This window comes from Mixophyes fleayi, chromosome 8, assembly GCF_038048845.1.
Source record: "Mixophyes fleayi isolate aMixFle1 chromosome 8, aMixFle1.hap1, whole genome shotgun sequence".
NCBI lineage: Eukaryota > Metazoa > Chordata > Amphibia > Anura > Limnodynastidae > Mixophyes > Mixophyes fleayi.
The window spans coordinates 14,670,861-14,697,570 of NC_134409.1; the positions used below are offsets into that span (position 1 = coordinate 14,670,861).

Here is a 26,710-nt window from a genome sequence, read left to right on the forward strand (position 1 = left end):
TGGAAGATTTACTGAAAATCGAGTTTGGTGGTTTTAAACCACCACACATCGCCAGCGGTTTAGTGCTTCAAACCGCCATGTTTACTATAGGGCAGTGTAAGACTGCAATGAAAAACGCTTGGCAATGTGTGGCGGATTGAAAACAGCGCAACTGCCGGCAGTTTGGTGAAATATCTGCTTCTGATTGGCTTAAAAGATCAAACATACTGATTGATCTATCTCGCCATTCAGAACATAAGAGGAAGCATTACTGATTTTTTAACTATAGTTTGGTAGGAAGATGAATCTACAGCAGATATTTCACCTACTGTTCCATGATAAGATTTAAAAAAAGAAAAACAAACATACATCATTTTATATAATGTTTGATAGTTGAACAATATCATAGTGCGCAAGGTAAACCACCTCCCTTGTTGGGAAACGAGAGACGTTTGTATCACAGTCGTTACATTTCAGACCTTACGCGGCTGGAAATAATAGCCGATATTACGGTAACTGTAAAGTGCTATGGAATTTGCTGGCGCTATATAAATAATTGGTGATGATGATGATGAACTGTTATGATATACATTTATACAGCTTGTAACAGCAGTACCTTTCATAGGTAACATATCAATATTTTGGTCCCGCTGATTGCTGGAAAATTGAATGACATTAAACCCTGATGCTGATGATTATCTGATCCAGAACCATATATCATATGTCATGTAGTGTTAGAGGTATGGTAGGATGGTAACTATTACAGGGGAAACGCAGGATTCTCATGGGCAGCATTCCACTCACATTTAGATATATGCATAGCATACATATTATATATTAACCAGTATAATGTATATAACTCCTGTCTTAATGTGGTTTACAAACTACATTGTACAAGAGATATATGGTTCGAATGGAATGGCTCTGTATTGCCACCTGATGGTCATAAGTGGTACTACAGTTGTGGTACATGCCATACAAGTTTATGTTCTCTAATCAATACATTCTTTATGTTTTAAGAATATCCCTTTGCGTACTAGTCTTGCTTTGCCTTAGTCTTCGGCATGGTATTTGCTTGTTTTTTTCCAAGACAATAAAAAGCAAGCTTTAATTCCTTACAGTAGCTTGTAAAAAAACTTATTGAGGTTCAAGCTTTGATAGTCATGCTGAGAGGTGATAATCCAGGATTGTAAGTATAAGTGTAATAAAATGTGCTGACACCTTAACAATACATTAGATGCAACATGTTTCTCTGTTTGTTTTCAATGGATTCTTATTTCCCTGTCATGCCCCTCCGTACGTACCACCAAAATAATTTCTCTTTTTTTCCCCAGAAATGATTGAGCCAAGAACAAAAGGTGGAAAAACAACAGAAGGTAAAATTTCCAGCGGACGAGAGACCCTCCGGTTACGATCTAAAGGTCCAGCTACCGTGGAAGAAATGGTCAGTCTTATCACAGCTTAGAACTCTTACAAATCTCCAGTATTTGAGTTTAGCTAGATGCTACATGGAAAAGGAACAGAGGATTTGCTATTTAAAATGTGTTAAGATGTTAAAGGTAATTTAGCAGCATAGAGCAGAGGTGCACAAACTAGGACCTCAAAATCTACCAACAGTTCATGTTTTCAGGATTTCTTTAATCATAGACAGGTGAGTTCATCTATTTTTCTGGGTCAGTAATTGTCCCACCTGTTTCTACAGACAGGAATCTTGAAAACATGACCTGTTGGTGGCTCTTGAGGACTGGGTTTCAGCAGTTCTGGCATAGAGCATTTATTTTTCCCAGTAGAGGGCGCCATAGTACATATACAGGGTATGCTGATTTGGTGAAATAGAAACTAGACTTAAATTGGTTTCTTCTTGGTGCGTGCGCTCATCACCTGTAAGAATAACAATTAACCCTTGTAGCTAAGGCACATAATCGTTTTGTACAGTCTGTACAGTAAATTTTATCTAGAACAATTGCTCGCAGCTGTACCCGTGAGCTGCTGTGTATTTCTGCCAGTCTAAATCTCCACATTTAAATCTCTAAAAGTTTTTACCAAGCAAGAGACTAGAATATAATATAACAGAGGGAATCACTAGGTCTTTTCTTAGATATTGCTATACTCTACCCCCATTTATTTATTGATCTTTTTAATAGAGATATAAAGAATTACAAGTTCTATAATAGTACCAATATTATTATTACTTTTAGAAGAGTGTAGCAGGACAGAGATTCATCAGCACGAGAAGTAGAACAATGCCTTTGTTAATTACTTCCCGATATGTGTTTACAACTTTCATATTCATTCAATCCAATCACCCTCCTGTTAGGGCTAATCCAGATAAGTAATTCCCAATGTCCTGGGGGTGGGGGGGGGGGGGGGGGAACCTATAATCTGTTTTCTGCACCGTGGCTGATGTTCACATGAACAATAATAATGTACGTCACTCAGAAGCTGCTGTTAAAGATCCAACAACATTTTTTTTGCGTAAAAACTCATTCACATGTGTCACTGCTGTTCGTGTGAGATTGGCTGCCTTCACTGTGACCAAACAAAGTGCGACATTAAGCAAATGTCCTGTTACCAAACAAAGCATTTCAGACCCATCTATACAAGTTTTTCTTTTTACAGAAAGTTAGGCAAATTGTTTCAAATGAGCTTACTGACATGGTTGGCCCTACTAGGCAGTTGACAAGTGCGCCAAGGATTCAGGGGCACCTAAAACACTAAATGAGTGACATAGTGTCACTCGTTCAGTGTTTTTTTTATTTTCCCAGTGGCGGCCCCACACAGACCGCCGGCCGCAGACATGAAGCAGGAGCAGCTGCCAGCTCCTTACCAGTGAGGCCACAGTAAAGACCCACCAGGGGCTGGCTGGCAAATTTTAGCCTGGGAGGGGGGTGAGACTCGGCTCAGCAGCCTATTAGGAACATTTTAAAGGAAACCTAGTGACCCAGCCCAAGGTAGCTCACTATGCGACAAGCACCCAGGGAGGGGGGGGCATATGACCCCCTCCTCCGAGTCTAGCTAGCCCCTCATAGGCAAACCGAGGGGAGGTTTCCTAGTGCCTGGAAAACCCCCCTCCAAGCCTGGGGCACTGTATAATTGAGATGGCTGGATGCATTAGATGATTATTACGTGATTCATAGCTAATTGCATCATGGAGGCTCCCATCCTGCCCACTAGGAGGCTGGCAGAATGCGGGAGAATAGGCTGCTCTCACAGAATTCCGGGAGATCTACTGGACATTCCACATTCCGGGAGCGTGTACAAGTATGGGAAAGAAGCAGCGGAGGGGGGTAGGGGGTGGGGTGGGCGAGTTAGGGCAATGAAAGGCCGTAGGGGTGTGGAGAGTGGGGCACCCAGTGCACCTCTGCTGGCCTTGCATACTGTTAATTATTACAAAAGTGGAAGCTGCTCAAATCAATTTATAGGCCATAACAGGTGCTGAAAGGGTGGGGTTATCCTGCAAGGAACATACACACAACATTTTTTCCCCCAGCACACTGCTATAGCCAGCAACAGATCTGCCATTTCTACTGTAGATAAAAATGCAAAAGTCTTTGTTGCACACATTTGCAAATGTATGTTTAAGCCATCCTGCCACGCCAAGGCGCTTTTGCATATAGGATGGTCCTACTCTAAACAATGAGAGTCCCTATATTTGGGCCATACATATGTGTTTTTAAATTGAGAGCTAACTTACCAAAGAGGTACCCCAGAAGCCTCCAAATAGCAATCCAATGTCAGCACTCCCCCTCAGCTACTGACACCAACATGCCTCTCAGACAAATACAAAAGTGGAAGCTGCTCAAATCAATTTATAGGCCATAACAGGTGCTGAAAGGGTGGGGTTATCCTGCAAGGAATATACACACAACATTTTTTCCCCCAGCACACTGCTATAGCCAGCAACAGATCTGCCATTTCTACTGTAGATAAAAATGCAAAAGTCTTTGTTGCACACATTTGCAAATGTATGTTTAAGCCATCCTGCCACGCCAAGGCGCTTTTGCATATAGGATGGTCCTACTCTAAACAATGAGAGTCCCTATATTTGGGCCATACATATGTGTTTTTAAATTGAGAGCTAACTTACCAAAGAGGTACCCCAGAAGCCTCCAAATAGCAATCCAATGTCAGCACTCCCCCTCAGCTACTGACACCAACATGCCTCTCAGACAAATACAAAAGTGGAAGCTGCTCAAATCAATTTATAGGCCATAACAGGTGCTGAAAGGGTGGGGTTATCCTGCAAGGAACATACACACAACATTTTTTCCCCAGCACACTGCTATAGCCAGCAACAGATCTGCCATTTCTACTGTAGATAAAAATGCAAAAGTCTTTGTTGCACACATTTGCAAATGTATGTTTAAGCCATCCTGCCACGCCAAGGCGCTTTTGCATATAGGATGGTCCTACTCTAAACAATGAGAGTCCCTATATTTGGGCCATACATATGTGTTTTTAAATTGAGAGCTAACTTACCAAAGAGGTACCCCAGAAGCTTCCAAATAGCAATCCAATGTCAGCACTCCCCCTCAGCTACTGACACCAACATGCCTCTCAGACAAATACAAAAGTGGAAGCTGCTCAAATCAATTTATAGGCCATAACAGGTGCTGAAAGGGTGGGGTTATCCTGCAAGGAACATACACACAACATTTTTTCCCCCAGCACACTGCTATAGCCAGCAACAGATCTGCCATTTCTACTGTAGATAAAAATGCAAAAGTCTTTGTTGCACACATTTGCAAATGTATGTTTAAGCCATCCTGCCACGCCAAGGCGCTTTTGCATATAGGATGGTCCTACTCTAAACAATGAGAGTCCCTATATTTGGGCCATACATATGTGTTTTTAAATTGAGAGCTAACTTACCAAAGAGGTACCCCAGAAGCCTCCAAATAGCAATCCAATGTCAGCACTCCCCCTCAGCTACTGACACCAACATGCCTCTCAGACAAATACAAAAGTGGAAGCTGCTCAAATCAATTTATAGGCCATAACAGGTGCTGAAAGGGTGGGGTTATCCTGCAAGGAACATACACACAACATTTTTTCCCCCAGCACACTGCTATAGCCAGCAACAGATCTGCCATTTCTACTGTAGATAAAAATGCAAAAGTCTTTGTTGCACACATTTGCAAATGTATGTTTAAGCCATCCTGCCACGCCAAGGCGCTTTTGCATATAGGATGGTCCTACTCTAAACAATGAGAGTCCCTATATTTGGGCCATACATATGTGTTTTTAAATTGAGAGCTAACTTACCAAAGAGGTACCCCAGAAGCCTCAAAATAGCAATCCAATGTCAGCACTCCCCCTCAGCTACTGACACCAACATGCCTCTCAGACAAATACAAAAGTGGAAGCTGCTCAAATCAATTTATAGGCCATAACAGGTGCTGAAAGGGTGGGGTTATCCTGCAAGGAACATACACACAACATTTTTTCCCCCAGCACACTGCTATAGCCAGCAACAGATCTGCCATTTCTACTGTAGATAAAAATGCAAAAGTCTTTGTTGCACACATTTGCAAATGTATGTTTAAGCCATCCTGCCACGCCAAGGCGCTTTTGCATATAGGATGGTCCTACTCTAAACAATGAGAGTCCCTATATTTGGGCCATACATATGTGTTTTTAAATTGAGAGCTAACTTACCAAAGAGGTACCCCAGAAGCCTCCAAATAGCAATCCAATGTCAGCACTCCCCCTCAGCTACTGACACCAACATGCCTCTCAGACAAATACAAAAGTGGAAGCTGCTCAAATCAATTTATAGGCCATAACAGGTGCTGAAAGGGTGGGGTTATCCTGCAAGGAACATACACACAACATTTTTTCCCCCAGCACACTGCTATAGCCAGCAACAGATCTGCCATTTCTACTGTAGATAAAAATGCAAAAGTCTTTGTTGCACACATTTGCAAATGTATGTTTAAGCCATCCTGCCACGCCAAGGCGCTTTTGCATATAGGATGGTCCTACTCTAAACAATGAGAGTCCCTATATTTGGGCCATACATATGTGTTTTTAAATTGAGAGCTAACTTACCAAAGAGGTACCCCAGAAGCCTCCAAATAGCAATCCAATGTCAGCACTCCCCCTCAGCTACTGACACCAACATGCCTCTCAGACAAATACAAAAGTGGAAGCTGCTCAAATCAATTTATAGGCCATAACAGGTGCTGAAAGGGTGGGGTTATCCTGCAAGGAACATACACACAACATTTTTTCCCCAGCACACTGCTATAGCCAGCAACAGATCTGCCATTTCTACTGTAGATAAAAATGCAAAAGTCTTTGTTGCACACATTTGCAAATGTATGTTTAAGCCATCCTGCCACGCCAAGGCGCTTTTGCATATAGGATGGTCCTACTCTAAACAATGAGAGTCCCTATATTTGGGCCATACATATGTGTTTTTAAATTGAGAGCTAACTTACCAAAGAGGTACCCCAGAAGCCTCCAAATAGCAATCCAATGTCAGCACTCCCCCTCAGCTACTGACACCAACATGCCTCTCAGACAAATACAAAAGTGGAAGCTGCTCAAATCAATTTATAGGCCATAACAGGTGCTGAAAGGGTGGGGTTATCCTGCAAGGAACATACACACAACATTTTTTCCCCCAGCACACTGCTATAGCCAGCAACAGATCTGCCATTTCTACTGTAGATAAAAATGCAAAAGTCTTTGTTGCACACATTTGCAAATGTATGTTTAAGCCATCCTGCCACGCCAAGGCGCTTTTGCATATAGGATGGTCCTACTCTAAACAATGAGAGTCCCTATATTTGGGCCATACATATGTGTTTTTAAATTGAGAGCTAACTTACCAAAGAGGTACCCCAGAAGCCTCCAAATAGCAATCCAATGTCAGCACTCCCCCTCAGCTACTGACACCAACATGCCTCTCAGACAAATACAAAAGTGGAAGCTGCTCAAATCAATTTATAGGCCATAACAGGTGCTGAAAGGGTGGGGTTATCCTGCAAGGAACATACACACAACATTTTTTCCCCCAGCACACTGCTATAGCCAGCAACAGATCTGCCATTTCTACTGTAGATAAAAATGCAAAAGTCTTTGTTGCACACATTTGCAAATGTATGTTTAAGCCATCCTGCCACGCCAAGGCGCTTTTGCATATAGGATGGTCCTACTCTAAACAATGAGAGTCCCTATATTTGGGCCATACATATGTGTTTTTAAATTGAGAGCTAACTTACCAAAGAGGTACCCCAGAAGCCTCCAAATAGCAATCCAATGTCAGCACTCCCCCTCAGCTACTGACACCAACATGCCTCTCAGACAAATACAAAAGTGGAAGCTGCTCAAATCAATTTATAGGCCATAACAGGTGCTGAAAGGGTGGGGTTATCCTGCAAGGAACATACACACAACATTTTTTCCCCCAGCACACTGCTATAGCCAGCAACAGATCTGCCATTTCTACTGTAGATAAAAATGCAAAAGTCTTTGTTGCACACATTTGCAAATGTATGTTTAAGCCATCCTGCCACGCCAAGGCGCTTTTGCATATAGGATGGTCCTACTCTAAACAATGAGAGTCCCTATATTTGGGCCATACATATGTGTTTTTAAATTGAGAGCTAACTTACCAAAGAGGTACCCCAGAAGCCTCCAAATAGCAATCCAATGTCAGCACTCCCCCTCAGCTACTGACACCAACATGCCTCTCAGACAAATACAAAAGTGGAAGCTGCTCAAATCAATTTATAGGCCATAACAGGTGCTGAAAGGGTGGGGTTATCCTGCAAGGAACATACACACAACATTTTTTCCCCCAGCACACTGCTATAGCCAGCAACAGATCTGCCATTTCTACTGTAGATAAAAATGCAAAAGTCTTTGTTGCACACATTTGCAAATGTATGTTTAAGCCATCCTGCCACGCCAAGGCGCTTTTGCATATAGGATGGTCCTACTCTAAACAATGAGAGTCCCTATATTTGGGCCATACATATGTGTTTTTAAATTGAGAGCTAACTTACCAAAGAGGTACCCCAGAAGCCTCCAAATAGCAATCCAATGTCAGCACTCCCCCTCAGCTACTGACACCAACATGCCTCTCAGACAAATACAAAAGTGGAAGCTGCTCAAATCAATTTATAGGCCATAACAGGTGCTGAAAGGGTGGGGTTATCCTGCAAGGAACATACACACAACATTTTTTCCCCCAGCACACTGCTATAGCCAGCAACAGATCTGCCATTTCTACTGTAGATAAAAATGCAAAAGTCTTTGTTGCACACATTTGCAAATGTATGTTTAAGCCATCCTGCCACGCCAAGGCGCTTTTGCATATAGGATGGTCCTACTCTAAACAATGAGAGTCCCTATATTTGGGCCATACATATGTGTTTTTAAATTGAGAGCTAACTTACCAAAGAGGTACCCCAGAAGCCTCCAAATAGCAATCCAATGTCAGCACTCCCCCTCAGCTACTGACACCAACATGCCTCTCAGACAAATACAAAAGTGGAAGCTGCTCAAATCAATTTATAGGCCATAACAGGTGCTGAAAGGGTGGGGTTATCCTGCAAGGAACATACACACAACATTTTTTCCCCCAGCACACTGCTATAGCCAGCAACAGATCTGCCATTTCTACTGTAGATAAAAATGCAAAAGTCTTTGTTGCACACATTTGCAAATGTATGTTTAAGCCATCCTGCCACGCCAAGGCGCTTTTGCATATAGGATGGTCCTACTCTAAACAATGAGAGTCCCTATATTTGGGCCATACATATGTGTTTTTAAATTGAGAGCTAACTTACCAAAGAGGTACCCCAGAAGCCTCCAAATAGCAATCCAATGTCAGCACTCCCCCTCAGCTACTGACACCAACATGCCTCTCAGACAAATACAAAAGTGGAAGCTGCTCAAATCAATTTATAGGCCATAACAGGTGCTGAAAGGGTGGGGTTATCCTGCAAGGAACATACACACAACATTTTTTCCCCCAGCACACTGCTATAGCCAGCAACAGATCTGCCATTTCTACTGTAGATAAAAATGCAAAAGTCTTTGTTGCACACATTTGCAAATGTATGTTTAAGCCATCCTGCCACGCCAAGGCGCTTTTGCATATAGGATGGTCCTACTCTAAACAATGAGAGTCCCTATATTTGGGCCATACATATGTGTTTTTAAATTGAGAGCTAACTTACCAAAGAGGTACCCCAGAAGCCTCCAAATAGCAATCCAATGTCAGCACTCCCCCTCAGCTACTGACACCAACATGCCTCTCAGACAAATACAAAAGTGGAAGCTGCTCAAATCAATTTATAGGCCATAACAGGTGCTGAAAGGGTGGGGTTATCCTGCAAGGAATATACACACAACATTTTTTCCCCCAGCACACTGCTATAGCCAGCAACAGATCTGCCATTTCTACTGTAGATAAAAATGCAAAAGTCTTTGTTGCACACATTTGCAAATGTATGTTTAAGCCATCCTGCCACGCCAAGGCGCTTTTGCATATAGGATGGTCCTACTCTAAACAATGAGAGTCCCTATATTTGGGCCATACATATGTGTTTTTAAATTGAGAGCTAACTTACCAAAGAGGTACCCCAGAAGCCTCCAAATAGCAATCCAATGTCAGCACTCCCCCTCAGCTACTGACACCAACATGCCTCTCAGACAAATACAAAAGTGGAAGCTGCTCAAATCAATTTATAGGCCATAACAGGTGCTGAAAGGGTGGGGTTATCCTGCAAGGAACATACACACAACATTTTTTCCCCCAGCACACTGCTATAGCCAGCAACAGATCTGCCATTTCTACTGTAGATAAAAATGCAAAAGTCTTTGTTGCACACATTTGCAAATGTATGTTTAAGCCATCCTGCCACGCCAAGGCGCTTTTGCATATAGGATGGTCCTACTCTAAACAATGAGAGTCCCTATATTTGGGCCATACATATGTGTTTTTAAATTGAGAGCTAACTTACCAAAGAGGTACCCCAGAAGCCTCCAAATAGCAATCCAATGTCAGCACTCCCCCTCAGCTACTGACACCAACATGCCTCTCAGACAAATACAAAAGTGGAAGCTGCTCAAATCAATTTATAGGCCATAACAGGTGCTGAAAGGGTGGGGTTATCCTGCAAGGAACATACACACAACATTTTTTCCCCCAGCACACTGCTATAGCCAGCAACAGATCTGCCATTTCTACTGTAGATAAAAATGCAAAAGTCTTTGTTGCACACATTTGCAAATGTATGTTTAAGCCATCCTGCCACGCCAAGGCGCTTTTGCATATAGGATGGTCCTACTCTAAACAATGAGAGTCCCTATATTTGGGCCATACATATGTGTTTTTAAATTGAGAGCTAACTTACCAAAGAGGTACCCCAGAAGCCTCCAAATAGCAATCCAATGTCAGCACTCCCCCTCAGCTACTGACACCAACATGCCTCTCAGACAAATACAAAAGTGGAAGCTGCTCAAATCAATTTATAGGCCATAACAGGTGCTGAAAGGGTGGGGTTATCCTGCAAGGAACATACACACAACATTTTTTCCCCCAGCACACTGCTATAGCCAGCAACAGATCTGCCATTTCTACTGTAGATAAAAATGCAAAAGTCTTTGTTGCACACATTTGCAAATGTATGTTTAAGCCATCCTGCCACGCCAAGGCGCTTTTGCATATAGGATGGTCCTACTCTAAACAATGAGAGTCCCTATATTTGGGCCATACATATGTGTTTTTAAATTGAGAGCTAACTTACCAAAGAGGTACCCCAGAAGCCTCCAAATAGCAATCCAATGTCAGCACTCCCCCTCAGCTACTGACACCAACATGCCTCTCAGACAAATACAAAAGTGGAAGCTGCTCAAATCAATTTATAGGCCATAACAGGTGCTGAAAGGGTGGGGTTATCCTGCAAGGAACATACACACAACATTTTTTCCCCCAGCACACTGCTATAGCCAGCAACAGATGTTGCTGGCTATAGCAGTGTGCTGGGGGAAAAAATACTGTTAATTATTATCTGATATATATTGAATTGTGAAATAACTAGTTTTGTGATTTGCCCTATTTAAGGGAAACAAACACGAGCAATACTTTCTGATAATATAAAGACATGGCTGGAAAACATACAGACAGAGCCATTTAAATACCTACTTTTAGTGATTGTGTGGATATTGCTAATTGTAGCAGGGAATATGTTTGTTTTAAAAATACTTTTACTGTATATTTTTTTTTACAGTGTTTCTTGGTTCTGTTGAGCCCACCTCGCCCCCTGCTGGACGCTTTGTAAAATTGAGATGTAGTCGACCTTATTGAATCTCATTTTCTTTGCTTGTTTCATTTCAGCCTTCTGCTTTCGAAGAAAAGGCAATAAAAAAAGTGGACGACCTTCTGGAAACCTACATGGGTATAAGGGACATTGAGCTGGGTGAGTCTCTCTCCTTCATCTCTGTACAATAAAACACAAAGGTCGTCCTAATCCTCTCTTATTGCCGTCAGTCCCAGGTGATACAGGGCTGCCTAGAGGCTCTAGGAAATGGGTTTGCTTGTACTTGTATTATTAAGATGTGGTTTTAAGCAAGCTTGAGGTTTTAGAGCTGAAATACCGTGCGTAGAAATGGTAAAACCTAGCGGAAAGAATATGATGTGGAAAATCCAATTTATTCCTTTTGCACATACCTTGATTTCACAGCCTGTAGCAAGATAGTTTTACTGGTGTACTACTGGCCGGCGGCCCAACAAAACACATCACGCGGATTGTTTCACAAATCAAATCTGACCTTTGTACTTGACAGGCGATCCGAGTCCCAAATGTTAACCGGAGTTCATGGAAACATTTCCCCTCATCTGATTTTTAACAAATAAACACTCCCCACCTAGTTAATGCCTGTGCCCAAGAGCAACCACAAGAACCTGAGATATTTAGAGTTTGGCTTCAACCACACGGCCCCGTTGACGCTACCTGAAACCATACCCCCATCTCCTCCAAAAATGTGTGGTCTGGCTGTTGGAGAAATTGTTAAATTATTCCCTTATGTTTTCGTGTTGGTATTTTTGAAGAGCGAATGTAGTGTAAGCTGACAAGACGGCTTTTATACACAATGATTTACAAATATTTGTCGAATGTCTTCACTTCTCGCACACATGGAACACATTGTAGTCTGTGTAATGGAATTACGCTTGGAATTCCTGCCTTGTACGTGTGCTGCCACCTGCTGGCAAGCATGCTGCATAACCTGCATTATTGCGGTTCGTTATTCACCATCAAACGATCTTAATTTAGTTTGTAAGTGTCCCCTTGCACCTTTTAATAAATACTTTATTGTTATGGGTTTGTCCTCTGCTTTTTAGCCTCGCTTTTATATCATCAGGCACAATTGTTTATTTTTGTTGGTGTCTGTTTTTCAGCATCACAGACAATTACATATGTAGAGCTTTGTGTTGTCTTCCTGGACAGTGGAAATAAACTATACTGACATGGCAGAAAGGGACAGAAGGCAGCTAGAAAAGACAGAGGGAAGTAAAGTTACAGGAGGGCATGCACAGTACAATAACTATAAGTCCTCTGATGGTGAAATGATTGATACAGTTATAGACTTGAGCTGCTCAAACTCAAGAGCTACCAACAGTTCATGTTTTCAGGATTTCTTTAATCATGCACAAGTGAGTTAATTTACTTTCCTGGGTCAGTTATCCCACCTGTTTCTACAGACAGAAATCCTGAAAACATGACCTGTTGGTAGCTCTGGGTTTGAGCAGCTCCATTCTAGATCTATTTTAAACAAACCCCCATAAACTGGGAGATAAAAATGGTAGTGACCTCCCCAGGGATACACTACAGCAAAGGAAGATTAATCATAATAGTGAAACACACAATAGTACTTTTACATAAACTGGAATTTTGCGGTAGGACAGTGATATTACAATATGCATTAGATGTAGGGGAGTGTATGTTATTATATGACTGCAGGTCAGTATACAGCTGGGCTTCCTAGGACAGTCTCTGTTCTTACCTCTGGACAGTCTCTGTTCTTACCTCTGGACAGTCTCTGTTCTTACCTCTGGACAGTCTCCGTTCTTACCACTGGACAGTCTCTGTTCTTACCACTGGACAGTCTCCGTTCTTACCACTGGACAGTCTCCGTTCTTACCACTGGACAGTCTCCGTTCTTACCACTGGACAGTCTCCGTTCTTACCACTGGACAGTCTCCGTTCTTACCACTGGACAGTCTCTGTTCTTACCTCTGGACAGTCTCTGTTCTTACCACTGGACAGTCTCTGTTCTTACCACTGGACAGTCTCTGTTCTTACCTCTGGACAGTCTCTGTTCTTACCACTGGACAGTCTCTGTTCTTACCACTGGACAGTCTCCGTTCTTACCACTGGACAGTCTCCGTTCTTACCACTGGACAGTCTCTGTTCTTACCTCTGGACAGTCTCTGTTCTTACCACTGGACAGTCTCTGTTCTTACCACTGGACAGTCTCTGTTCTTACCTCTGGACAGTCTCTGTTCTTACCACTGGACAGTCTCTGTTCTTACCACTGGACAGTCTCTGTTCTTACCTCTGGACAGTCTCTGTTCTTACCACTGGACAGTCTCTGTTCTTACCACTGGACAGTCTCTGTTCTTACCACTGGACAGTCTCCGTTCTTACCTCTGGACAGTCTCCGTTCTTACCACTAGACAGTCTCCGTTCTTACCACTGGACAGTCTCCGTTCTTACCACTGGACAGTCTCTGTTCTTACTTCTGAACAGTCTCTGTTCTTACCACTGGACAGTCTCGATTTTTACCACTGGACAATCTCTATTCTTACCTCTGGACAGTCTCAGTTTTTACCACTGGACAGTCGCCGTTCTTACCACTGGACAGTGTCAGTTCAGAAACAGACCAGACACCAGTGACCACAGTTACATGCGAATTCATGCCTGCACATAAATACCACTTTGCAGTGCCTATGACTTGAGAGGCGGCACAGGGGAGGGAATGGGACGGATGAACAGTAGACCATGTACAGAAAGAGCCGGCCGATGTGGTAGAAGCCGACTGTGCTGTTTTGAAGTACATTATTTTTTAGCCGTGACATTTGCACCAGCGACAGGGCAGGTGTGAGTGCCGACTGATAGTGATGACTGATATGGTAGAGTCTTTATATTAAAAGACGATTAACTATTTAAACGCATTGTATGTACAGTGCACATTAACATCTTAGCGATATATGTATTTTATGTAAAAAAAAATGAAAAAAGTTTGTTTTTTTAAAACACATTTTTTAATGATTATAGTATTATGAGTTGTTCATTTCTTTTATATATTCTTTTATATATTATATATATTATATATTATTTCATGTGTTCTGATGTGTTATGTTGCACATATGTATGTGTGTATCCTACACTCTGTTCTGTCTGTATACACAGAACAAGTAACGTTTAAGCAGATTGTTCTTACACCCAGATTTAAATGGAAACGTATCTTGAGATCCGCTTGGGCTCGAATACAGGCGACCGTACGTTCACGTTCCATTCTTGTTTTAAAAATGCAACTTGCGTGCAGGTTGCTTTAGAAGATGAATCAGACCCCTTGTGATTACTGTCTTTGTTTTATAATACTGTATTTATGAGTGTAAATGCACAAACCATGGCTTCTCAGCTCTGCTAATAGTCTCAATTAAAGAAAAAAGTGGTCAAGAACTATATTCAAGTGTACCAGACACAATACCTCTGTTGACCACAGAGTGGCGTGCTGCTCCACTGAACCATTAGGAAATCAGGACAGTATGTGTCATAAGGACTGAGATAGTTGTGGTTAAGCAGGAGTCACTTCTAAAGTGTCAGGAACTTAAAAATTACTATTTATATAGTACCACTAATTTTGCAGCGCTGTACAGAGAACTCATTCACATCAGTCCCTGCCCCACTGGAATTTATAATCTAAATCCCCTAACATACACCAAGAAAGATAAGGGTAATTTAATAGCAGCCAATTAACTTACCAGTATGTTTTTGGAGTATGGGAGGAAACCCACGCAAACACAGGGAGGACATACAAACTCCACACTGTTAAGGCCATGGTCAGGAATTGAACTCATGATCCCAGTGCTACTAGACTAAAGAATATAGATTAAATCGATTTTGAAACCTAAATGTATTGTTTTATGATGATCATTTGTGGGTTAATTAAAAATGATTAAGTTAAACAATATTATTGTGAAAATATAACATTATTATGACTTATCCATAAGGGAATTAGTCATTTCAGGGTCTAGAAAACATTTCATCAGTCTCTAATGATCTTTCCCTTAATATACTCAAAACCTACTGGGGAACATTGTGTTAATGTAACACATAGCAACCATAAGACGATTGCTGTCTATTTTTAATCGGCACTAGAAAAAGGACATAATATTTGATTTATTGCTATGGGTTCGACCAGTGTTTCTTAAACCTGGTCCTCAGGACCCCTAACAGTGCATGTTTTCCAGATCTCCTTGATTTAGCACAGGTGTAATCATTACTGGCTGACACATTGTAACAGTTCCACAGGTGATAGAATTATTTCTCTTGTTACCTGGAAAACCTGCCCTGTTAGTGGGACACGGGGACTGGGTCTGAGAAACACTGGATTAGACCACTTATTTGCACGATTAGATGTGTATCAGTTTTTATCTGTGTCCTCCACGTGTCAGTTTAATGCTACCTGGTTGCAGCTGTGTTAGGCAATATTAAGGGTTAAATAAACTGTGGATAAAATATTATTATGCTGCATTTCTCACAAATTGTGCCATGGTCTATTGTCAATCATGGTCCCTATCTTTACCAACCTCAAGACCTCATTTGCTGCACCTATAGTATAATCTGGAATACTTTTCTTTGTCCTGTCAGATTGTTCCATCTAATGCATTTATAACCTCAATACCAATAGCAAAATTTGGGTAGAGCTCTCAAAAGAGCAGAGCCGGCTCTACTGAGCGCGTGCAGTCCCGGTCATGTGACCGCTGCATATGCGCTGGTCTGAAGGGGCCTTCTGGTCATGTGATAGGAAAGTGGCGGGGGGGGGGAGGGGGCTTGGGTGAGCGAGAGGAGGTCTGGGACTCAGGTAGGATGCTGGGGCAAGGTGGGGGCAACGCGGTATTGCTGGGCTTATTTCGCGATGAAAAACTAGCCTTAGTGCCACATATTTATGAATGGTTATCTGATATTTTTTATCTGTCATCATCATCATCATCATCAACATTTATTTATATAGCGCCGGCAAATTCCGTAGCGCTTTACAATTTACAATTGTCCCAGAAGTCCATAACAACCAATCAGATTCTAGCTGTCATCTACTTTTAAGAACATGAAAATAAACATCTGATTGGTTGCCGTACGAATGCAACAGCTTTTTTGCAGTTGACCGTGCGCCAGTATTTATAAATAAAACAATCTTTTCTAAATGGATAGACTTAAAAGAGAATGTAACGTTCTTCTCAATAGCATCGTTGTCCCTAATTTCTCAATAGCCGCTCTCCAGTACGTTGGTACAGATGCAGCCAGGTTAGCTCAGCGGTGTCTGAATCCACGTTCTTGTCTGTACGGCTGAAATCACATTACTGCAATAAGAAATTCAATGTTGAACGTAAAATAAAAAGAGACAGAAACACAATGTTAAACAGCTAATGAAAACTTTACGATCCTAATCTAAATTGTTTAATGTGGTTTTTGTAAAATAATCTCCTTTTAAACTGGTGTTTTATAAATAGCTTTAATTTAATGCAATTTATTTTTGTGAATGTGCTAAATGGTAATGGCAGGAGATTGCTGTTTAATGGCATTGATCTGTTTTCCCTGAGCGTCTTAAAGTGTCCATTTGTTTTCTTGTGGGCAGACGGCGTCAGCGGTCACCGGGGTCACAGATAAATATACTGAAACTCATTTGACGTTAGGTGCGAATTGCGCTTATTTTAAAGTATAGACGAGAAAGAAGCTTTCACTGGAGGTTCCCCCCCCCCCCCCATAGAACATGGTTAAAATCAGGAACTGGGGGGCAGGGGGGGGGGATCCCGGGCCGGTCCTGTCCCATAGTGGGCTACCTTGGGATAGGGCACTGGGCTACTTGCATTTTCTTTTCCTTTAAAATGTTCCTAATAGGCTGAGTTGAGTCTGCCCCTTGAGTTAAAATTTTCCAGCCCTCCCCTGGTTAAAATAAAATGAAAATCTAAACCAGAGGTAGACATGAAACCATAAAGTATATCTGGCTGTAAAGAGCATTAAAATAAATAAATTTATCATACTATTCCTCCCAAAGGTTTTAAAGAATGTACCTTTTGCTCTGTCCGACCCCTCTTGTCAGCAGGCTTTCTAGATTGCCTACCTGATGCTATGAGAGCACGAGAAAGATAACGGCAAAATATGTCATCTATGGTTTATTTTTATTATTATTTATGGACATCTACACAAAACCTTATTTTAAGTTAATTACAATAATTGCTTTTTTTTGTTAATGACATTAAAAACAGGGAGGGGACTGGCCTTCTATCGTAGCCCGAGGATATTAAGGACGTGTTTGTGCAATTAAGAACAGATACAAACAGTGACACAGACGCATATACCCCTGTCCAAGATCATCATCATCATCACCATTTATTTATATAGCGCCACTGATTCCGCAGCGCTGTACAGAGAACTCACATCAGTCCCTGCCCCATTGGGGCTTACAGTCTAAATTCCCTAATACACACACACACACACACACACACACACACACACACACACACACAGACTAGGGTCAGTTTTGATAGCAGCCAATTAACCTACCAGTATGTTTTTGGAGTGTGGGACAAAACCGGAGCACCCGGAGGAAACCCACGAAAACATGGGGAGAACATACAAACTCCACACAGATAAGGTCATAGTCGGGAATTGAACTCATGACCCCAGCGTGAGGCAGAAGTGCTAACCACTGAGCCACCGTGCTGCCCACAAGATGTATTATTATACGGTTGAAGCTGGATTATTATATGGTCCAAGCTGTATTATTATACAGTCCAAGCTGTATTATTGTATGGTCCAAGTTGTATTATTATATGGTCCATGCTCTATTTTTTATTACACTGTCCAAGCTGTATTATTATGTGGTCCAAGCCGTATTATTATATGGACCAAGCTGTATTATTATACAATCCAAGCTGTAGTATTATTCGGTCCAAGCCGTATTATTTGCAAGTGATCAAGAGTAGGTGCAAATAGCGGATGGTGATGATGATGATTATGGTCGCCAGCGATAGCATCCACTGGAGAGTGGCTGTTTGCGGATGCTCCGCTGCGTTGATCGGTGCTTTCTTCTTTGCCCGTGCACAGATTATGCTTTTACGTGTGTGTTTAAGCAGATGTCTTTCTATATTTGGCTACGCCTCATAGAACTGGAAGGCTGTGTGCTGAAATCTGGCTGCTTAACACAGCACGGAATAGCAGAGGAGTCAGTGGGACTCTGCAGATAAGGAAGGGCTGCAGAATAGGTCATATTATTTCCAGTAAATAAGAAAACATTTTACAGTGCATGAAAAAGTTGTGGACCAGCTTCAGTATCCAGTTAGAAAATAACGTAGGGCAGAGAATACGGCTCCACATGCCAGCGGTGCAGAAATAGAGATATGGGGCGAGCTATATATAGAGCTTGTTCGGGAACACATCCTGTGATCTGGGGACATGGAAAAAAGAAGAGAATCAGTTGTGGTCAGCGAGCGACATCGCAGAGACCTCTCATTTTCCAATTGTCTATTTATAAGACACTAATTGTCATTTGCAAATTGGAAAAATTAGGGCTACTCAGCACAAATACTTTTTCTTGACCTTTTGTGTATTCCGGGAGTTCCCAGCCCTGTGGGTGATCCCAGAACCTTTTCCCTCCTGCGAAATGATTTTTTTTAGTGTTGCACCTCTCATGCACTTGAAGAGGAGGATCACAGGTGTTAATGTGTGAGGCTGCTAATATTAGGGTGTGCGGACACAAATGAGGTGCGTCATAGTTTCAGTTACACAGATCTGCTCCAGGACACTCATTAATGTTGTTACACCAGGGTTTCCCAAATCCAGTCCTCAGGGAGCCCTAACAGTGCAGGTTTTCCAGGTGACATAATTCTACCACCTGTGGATCTGTTACAATGTATCAGTCAGTAATGACTACACCTGTGCTCCAACAAGGAGATAAGTAAAACCTGCACTGTTAGGAGCTCCCTGAGGACTGGGTTTGGGAAACCCTGGCAACGAGATGTAACATTTTCACCAACATAAATTGGGTGCACATTTTGGAGTAGATGAAGATGATTGCCCATAAATGCATTATATCCCAGTAACTGCTCATCTATGGGGAAAATAATCTGTATTTCTAAGGTTCACTCCATTTTCCCTTTAAGAACTACGTCAGCAGTAGACAGTTTTTCCAGTACTATTCAGGTTTACCAAGATATCCAAGGTCAGGGTTTTGCTTTTCTAATCTGATATTAGCACATATGAAACATTTTCTCCATAGGTCCTTGCACAATATCATGACATTGATATCAGAGTTCACATGATAACAATCTTTTGAAGGAAGAAATAATATATTTATATATTACAGTGAAATATTTATTACTTGGTCTTGCATTGCTGTCATCTATACAATATATACACATGAACCTTATATACAATTACATTTATGAGTGCCATGAACCTTAATGATTGCGTTGTTTTCCTGTAGTGAAATTAAATGTATAAACAGAATAGAACAGTGACACCTAGTGGTCAATTTATCATGATAAAAATGGCAAAATATTTGTTTAACATTAACGAATAATTACTAATGAAAGGACATAGCTCAGACATTGCAGAATACATTTTTGACTCTATGTAATAATAATACTTTTTTTTAGCACAGGATAGCTCCATGTCCAGATATGACCATTTCTATTTCATTTAGAGAGAAGATATGATTAGGACACCCATGTGTCGCAGTTTTTTTTAGACATTTCTGTGTTTTCTTGTTAGATATCTTTTCCCTTTTTTTTTTTTTCCTGCATTTCAGACTTAGTGGTAATAGCATCATGTGGTTATTTTGCTATATGAAAGGATTGAGAATATGCGATCAATTTATTCAGTACACAGAAAGACAACGCGTTTCACTAAGTCCCCAACACCGTACCAAATGTGCACCTAAACATTCCAATGAGTGCAAACATACCTGTCGCAAAGTTTGAAATTCAGTCCTGTCGTATACTTCAGATTGTCCATCCCAATAGCAGATCATGGGACGTAATAGAATCATGTTTGTAACATTCCTGTAATCTCTCGTAAGGAAATAAAGTATTAGATAACACAGTATAAAAGGATTGTAGATACTTTGTAGAAATAGATACAAATTATCAGGTGGGTGGAACTAGTATCAAAAAGTGTTAACAAAGGCTCCATGGTAATTAAAGTAGTACAGAAATCATTAAAAAAAACACATTAGTAAAAGTCTTTGTTTAGACCTATTGGTGCCATTGTTTGTCAGTCCACCTGGGTTCTTGTTGGAGCGAGTGTTGGTCTGAGTGGAGATTGGGGCAGTTGTGAGGATCTACCAGTGTGAGTAGTATATGTGAGAGCATAGTAGGTTCTAGTAGAGAGATGGGCTTTCAGAGTGTTTGATGATTTGTAGGCGGTGGGAGAGTCTGATCAGATGTGTGAGGGAGATCCATAGATGGGCACAGAAGGAGGCCTGTAGATGGGAGTAAGATGTGTTTATGACAGAGGGGGTGAGACGCAGGTCTAAGAAGGTGCGAGGCAGAGTGTTATGAGTAGAGCTGTGAGATGTAGGAACGGGAGGTGCTGTTGGCGGCTTTGTAGCTGAGGGTGAGTTATTTGAAATGGATTCTGAAAGTTATATACAGAATGGTGCGGCAGACATGGAGAGGCGAGAGAGAGGACAAAGTTACTGCAGCATTTAGGGTAGATTTAAGCTGGGACAGATGGGTAAGGAAATTGCCAGATGAGAAGGTTGCAGTCGCCTGGACCATAGATGAGGAGAGAATGGGTAAAAGCTTTGGGTGCATTTGGGTAAATAATAGGCCATAGTCTAACAACATTTCAGAGGTGGAGGCGACAGGACCGGGAGAGAGACTGGATGTGAGTCATAAAGCAGAGGGTGGAGAGAACATAGAGGCAGCGGGCTTGAGAGACTGAGGAAATTGTTGGGATGTTGATGGTGAGGAAGATTTGATGGAACGTGGTGGTCTGGGGGGACGGGAGATGATAAGCTTGACTTTTGCCATGTTTATTTTGATGTAGTTTTCACAAACACATATGTAAATAGCAGAGAGAGAGAGTTGGTCACATGAGATTGTAGAGAAAGGACGTGGTCAGGGGAGGAGATGTAGATTTAGGTGTCCTCAGCTTAGTGGCGGGACCGGAGGCTGAATGAATGAATGAGTTCACCAAGAGTAGAGTTGCACAATGGGAAGAGCAGAGGTCCAGGAGCAGAGCCTTGTGGGTGCTATCAGATAAGGAGGCTCGTGGAGGACATGTCAGAGATAGTCACAATGAAGGAGTAGCTGAATATGCAGGTAGGAGGTGAATCCCAGGAAAACGGCATTAAAATCATCTGTTGGCAAGAAGTCACATTAATGTCTCTGTCTAAATCACAAGCGATAATATGTTTTATATGGTCACCCTCCTCCATGTAGTATCATAGAGTCCCCGCAAGTGGTATATTATTTAATTTATACTGATATTTTATAAGTCTAGTTGGGGAATTTTTGGAGGAGGTGATGGAAATAGTTCTTAAAGATGCTATAAGATCACTCTCCGCCAAGACAGGGTAATGTGCACTTATCACACTTTGTCGGCAAACTTCTCAAACGTAAATGTATTTTTCTCTGTCTTTAAATCGTATTTTAAGTAAAGTGTATTTTACTTCTCAGCTGCGACGATGGTAGAAGCCGGAAGGGACAAAAATAACCCCGATGAGTTTGCGGTGGCCTTGGATGAAGCCCTCGGAGACTTTGCCTTCCCCGATGAGTTTGTCTTTGACGTCTGGGGAGCCATCGGAGATGCTAAGAAAGGACGACTTTAACATCGGACCCCAACATTTCCAGTCCAGCTTAATTTCTGCTAAACGGATGACTGATGTTAATTTTACAATAGCGTCCCACTGCGATAAATAAAGGGATATGCTAATTCTATGAACCAAACTACATATTTGTATATACGTCTAGATTAATAAACTCTCCACTTTTACCCTGTAAAAGTGAATCTTTCCTGCACATATGACGTGTGGAAAACACCCAGAAACATCGATATTTACAGTAAACGGTTCTTAAAGTGTCATAGTTCTGCTTTTTAAAAAGGATGTTACACATTGGGGACAGAGTTAACGCAAATCCCACCACCCCTGATTGACAGAGCGACTGTCCCCTAGAAACCTTCAACATCATTAGGCTGCATACACGCGGTTATACAGAAATACTGCTTATTAAAGAATAGGATATAGGACCTCACTTCAGGTGAGCTCGTAGACGGTGATAACGTGTCTCAACGCTGCGCTACGCTGCATAGTATATAATGTACTTTATATAGCGCTGTTAAAGGCGACCCCATAGAAATATATTTTATTTTACTGGCCCATAATGATTGTAAATACAGCAGACAATGTCAAAATTGATGTAAAGTGAAAGCTCACTAAGGACGTGTCCTTTCGCTTACCTTATATTTGGAGCCCAGCCATCAGAGTGCATTTACTAGACTTTGTTGAAACACGTTAAACGTGATTTTAACGCTCATGTATATGAATCCTTAAAGGGAGCTTCCACCATTGGACAACTTTAATTTATTGGTTTGTACATTGCTCCTGCAACATTTACCACATTCTTCCTCACTTCTGTCTGTTTCTGCCATGTCTTTATACCGTCAGTCAGAATTCTTTGTCTTTGAAATCCTAGAATACAATACAAAGCTGATTGTATCCAGTGCAGAGAGGACAGTAGATCTCTGTTGTATCCTAACAGGGGCAAACACAGGATTTGTAGAGGGGGGTTTCCACACCACGCCGCCAGTGGGCGTGACCAGCATGCATGGGGGTGTGGCTATAATTTTAGACAGTGCTTGGCTGCTCTCCAACTCTTCCTATCCCCATAATATACATGAGCAATGCTGCGTGCGCTACTGTTAGGTGCACACAGCTCTCCCTTTTCAAGCAGAGCAGTGTGAAGCGGGGGAAGGGTCCAGCCACCTCAATCATACAGTGCCCCAGGCTTGGAGGGGGTTTTCCAGGCACTAGGAAACCCCCCCCTCAGTTTGCCTACGCCTAAGACAATGGAACTTCTCTGTCTGATATATGGACATGGCGGAGAAAAACAAACAAACCACAGACAGAAGCCATAACGATAAAGTATTAGTGAAAGTTGCAAGAAGGCATAGACAAGAGAGTGCATCAAAGTTATCTGAAGGTGGAGTATACATGACACATTTTCCATTCTTCAATTTTTTGGGGGGGGAATGGAAATTAGACGCAGTGATCTAGCCAGGAGCCTGGGAATACAGTGTTTGTTTGGCTAGTAAGGGAGGGGAGGTGGGCTTTATAGAAACCCACATCCTCTTTAAGTTTAGGGATGTACCATGAATGGTTCTCCCCCTGCCTGGTGTGCTAGCCAAGGGATCAACTACTGATATCTGGTAAAGAATAATTGAGGAACTAAGAGACAACAGTGATTTAGTATTTTTCCTTGATGAAAGTGATTCCTCTTTCTTAGATAATTTACCTTGGGGTGATCTTCTCTTTCCTTTTTTAATTAAACACCGAAGATAATACAAGCCAGATGTATTTTATAGATACAGTAAACATTGTATTACTTTAAACATGCTTGATGGCTTGATTTTTATTCAATGAGTTATAGGTTTCTGTTTTAAGCAGGGATTGAATTTTGTGGGCAGGGGCGGCACTCCGTGTCACCGAGCCCCATTGCAAAATTTGGGAGAGGGACAATCAATGGCAGTCCACGGGCACACCTGAGGCCTCCACACTGTATTGCTGCCCCCCCCTCAACTACGGGCCCCGTATTGGTCACACCCCTGGCAGCGGTGGAGGAATTTCCAGCACTGATTATGTATAAATGATAACATTTTTTTGAAATGACAAAATATTTAACATTTAAAGATTTCAGAATCATATAGAAGAGAAGCCAGAAAAATCGAATAGATTAGGATATTAAGACATGCACTGAATTGATATTATACATATAATATAGACAGGTTTATCTCCACTTAGAAAATGACAAAGGAACTTTTATCACATTGAAATATTCTGCAATAGTGTCCTCCCCCATTATAATTTTTGGTCTTTAGAAAACTGTACTTGAAGAAATGACATTTTAAAATGTATATTGTGTGTTGTGCAAAATTGAACTATTGAACAGTGCAATTATTTTCATCAGCGGAAAAAAAATTGTATAGTTTTATTTGAATGTATTGTTTTTTTTTAGCAGAGCTCATTTTCTGTCAGTGACTAAACTTCTTCATGGACATTAATAATAACAGTGACATTCGCAGGCTTTAAAGTATAATAGTAGCGTTCTGACATTAACTATAATCAAAACTATGGATCTTGCCTAATGATATAAAATGCAAAGTCTGATTATTTGTAATTTAACACAACTTGGTCAAAATATATATTAAATCTTTGCTTAAAATGAACTATAAGGAAAAATGATGGCGTCAAAACAACATTGTGTATAGGTGAAAGTTGATATTTTACATGGATTTTACAGCTGCTGCTGAAACTAATATTAGCAGTGCCGAGCTCCATGGCAGTGCCCGGCTCCATGGCAGTGCCCAGCTCCATGGTAGTGCCCAGCTCCATGGCAGTGCCCAGCTCCATGGCAGTGCCCGGCTCCATGGTAGTGCCCAGCTCCATGGCAGTGCCCAGCTCCATGGCAGTGCCCGGCTCCATGGCAGTGCCCAGCTCCATGGTAGTGCCCAGCTCCATGGCAGTGCCCAGCTCCATGGTAGTGCCCAGCTCCATGGCAGTGCCCAGCTCCATGGCAGTGCCAGTCTTATTGTCCCTGAGGCCACAGAGATAAAAACTAGATGGATTCTAATACAGAGCCATCATCTGCTCTGACGCTTCCACTAGAAGAGGGGCCCATATTTGCCAACGGAGAGAGGGGGTACATTAAATTAATAGGGATTCGTACAAGAGTAGACCCACCTTTGCATTATATTTCAGTCAGTATAAAAATAAAGTTTTACCTTAAAGACAGCTGAACCCTTTTCCCAGGATCCCGAACAGAAACGTAACTTCTGATACCTTGCCGTCTGTTTTGCTGGCTCTATTTTAGGAAGTCTTTGAAAGGGGTTGTGCTTTGGATTTGTTTTTTGTTTTTTTTCGTATTCCCTTTCCTGACTTCCATACAATACGGTGACCTTATAGAGATGGAGAGAAAACACTGGAAATCTACTATAGCAGCATCAGGTCAACACAGTAAATAGTCACACCTGAGCATGCTGTCTGTACTTCTCCAGTTAAGTCAGTGGGTATAGCTGTAGGAGCAATATGAACCTGTTGGGAGGAGGTAGGGTGGGAACATCAGGAACAATTAAAGGGGATATGTTCATCCCAAGCACTATTATAGTCCTTATTGGACAGATTGATGCAGCCATTCCAACTAGTCATCTACAACTGCTGTATGTGAGAGATTTTAGCATTTTTATCAATGCCAAATAGCGAATGCGTTTGTTGCACATAATACAGATGGATAAAAACATGGGCGAAAGTGGGACGGAAGTGTCTGTGACCCTTACCTGGCGTAAACCAGCTGCATGCTACTGGTGCCGATCTGCGCGGATGTTTAGATACATATGGGCATAAATGCGCTATTTTTACTTGTGGCGTTTATGAGCGTACATTATACCCAATCTGCTACCAACTCTGCATCCGGCCCAAAGTCTAAACTATGAGCAGATCTCTAGGTAGACATTCTATTCCTGGCAGATGTCTGATGTACAGAAATAATTAGTGAACACTTTCACGTATTCTCTTTTATATATGTATTTTAAATGTTTGCCTTAAGTGTTCCTCTGATGAAATCATGTAAACTTGTATTTGATTTATCACATGGATTAGTTGATGCCGTTAAAACACAAATCATCCAAATCAAACGTCTTAATTACAGTACAGTCTATGTGGCTCGTCGACGACGTGAGTTTTCAATAAAAATGTGAACCCATCATTGTAGCTTTGTCACAAACCTGATGCTTTTCACACTGAAATGCTATTTTAAGTGATTGTTCTCTTTTGTATAAAGCATTGCTTGAAATATTACGTTATATATTTTTTGTTGGAATATGCCGAAAAAATAAAAAAAGCAATTAATTGGTGGTTTGGGTTTTGTTTCCTTAAATATACAGTATTGCAATATACACACTTTTCTCTATATACAATTCTGAATAAATGATTTTAGTTCTTACTGAGAATTTTCTACTTCAAAAGGATTAAAGGAGGATATACTTTGTATCTGTTTTCTACAGGTAACAAGACAACATCATTTATAGTTTTAATTGTTGTAATAAATGCAGCCTGTGCCCACTTTCACTTTATTAGGTACACTTGTGCACCTGCTCGTTAATGCAAATATCTAATCAGCCAATCACAGGACAGCAATTCCAAGCATATAGACGTGGACGAGAGGTTCAGTTGTTGTTTAGACCAAACACCAAGAAATGTGATTTAA

The 26,710-nt window shown here is 41.4% G+C and overlaps 1 protein-coding gene across 1 annotated transcript in view; it reads left to right on the plus strand.

The window, feature by feature from the left end:
* Nucleotides 1–26,357, plus strand: part of GIPC2 (GIPC PDZ domain containing family member 2) — a 74,431-nt gene extending 48,074 nt beyond the window's left edge. Inside the window, exons 4-6 of the mRNA XM_075181965.1 lie at nt 1,314–1,423; nt 11,336–11,417; nt 21,908–26,357. Of these exons, the coding sequence (XP_075038066.1) occupies nt 1,314–1,423; nt 11,336–11,417; nt 21,908–22,059 (344 nt within the window). The 3' untranslated portion in view covers nt 22,060–26,357. The remainder of the gene's footprint in view (nt 1–1,313; nt 1,424–11,335; nt 11,418–21,907) is intronic.
* The last annotated feature ends 353 nt before the right edge of the window (nt 26,358–26,710 follow it).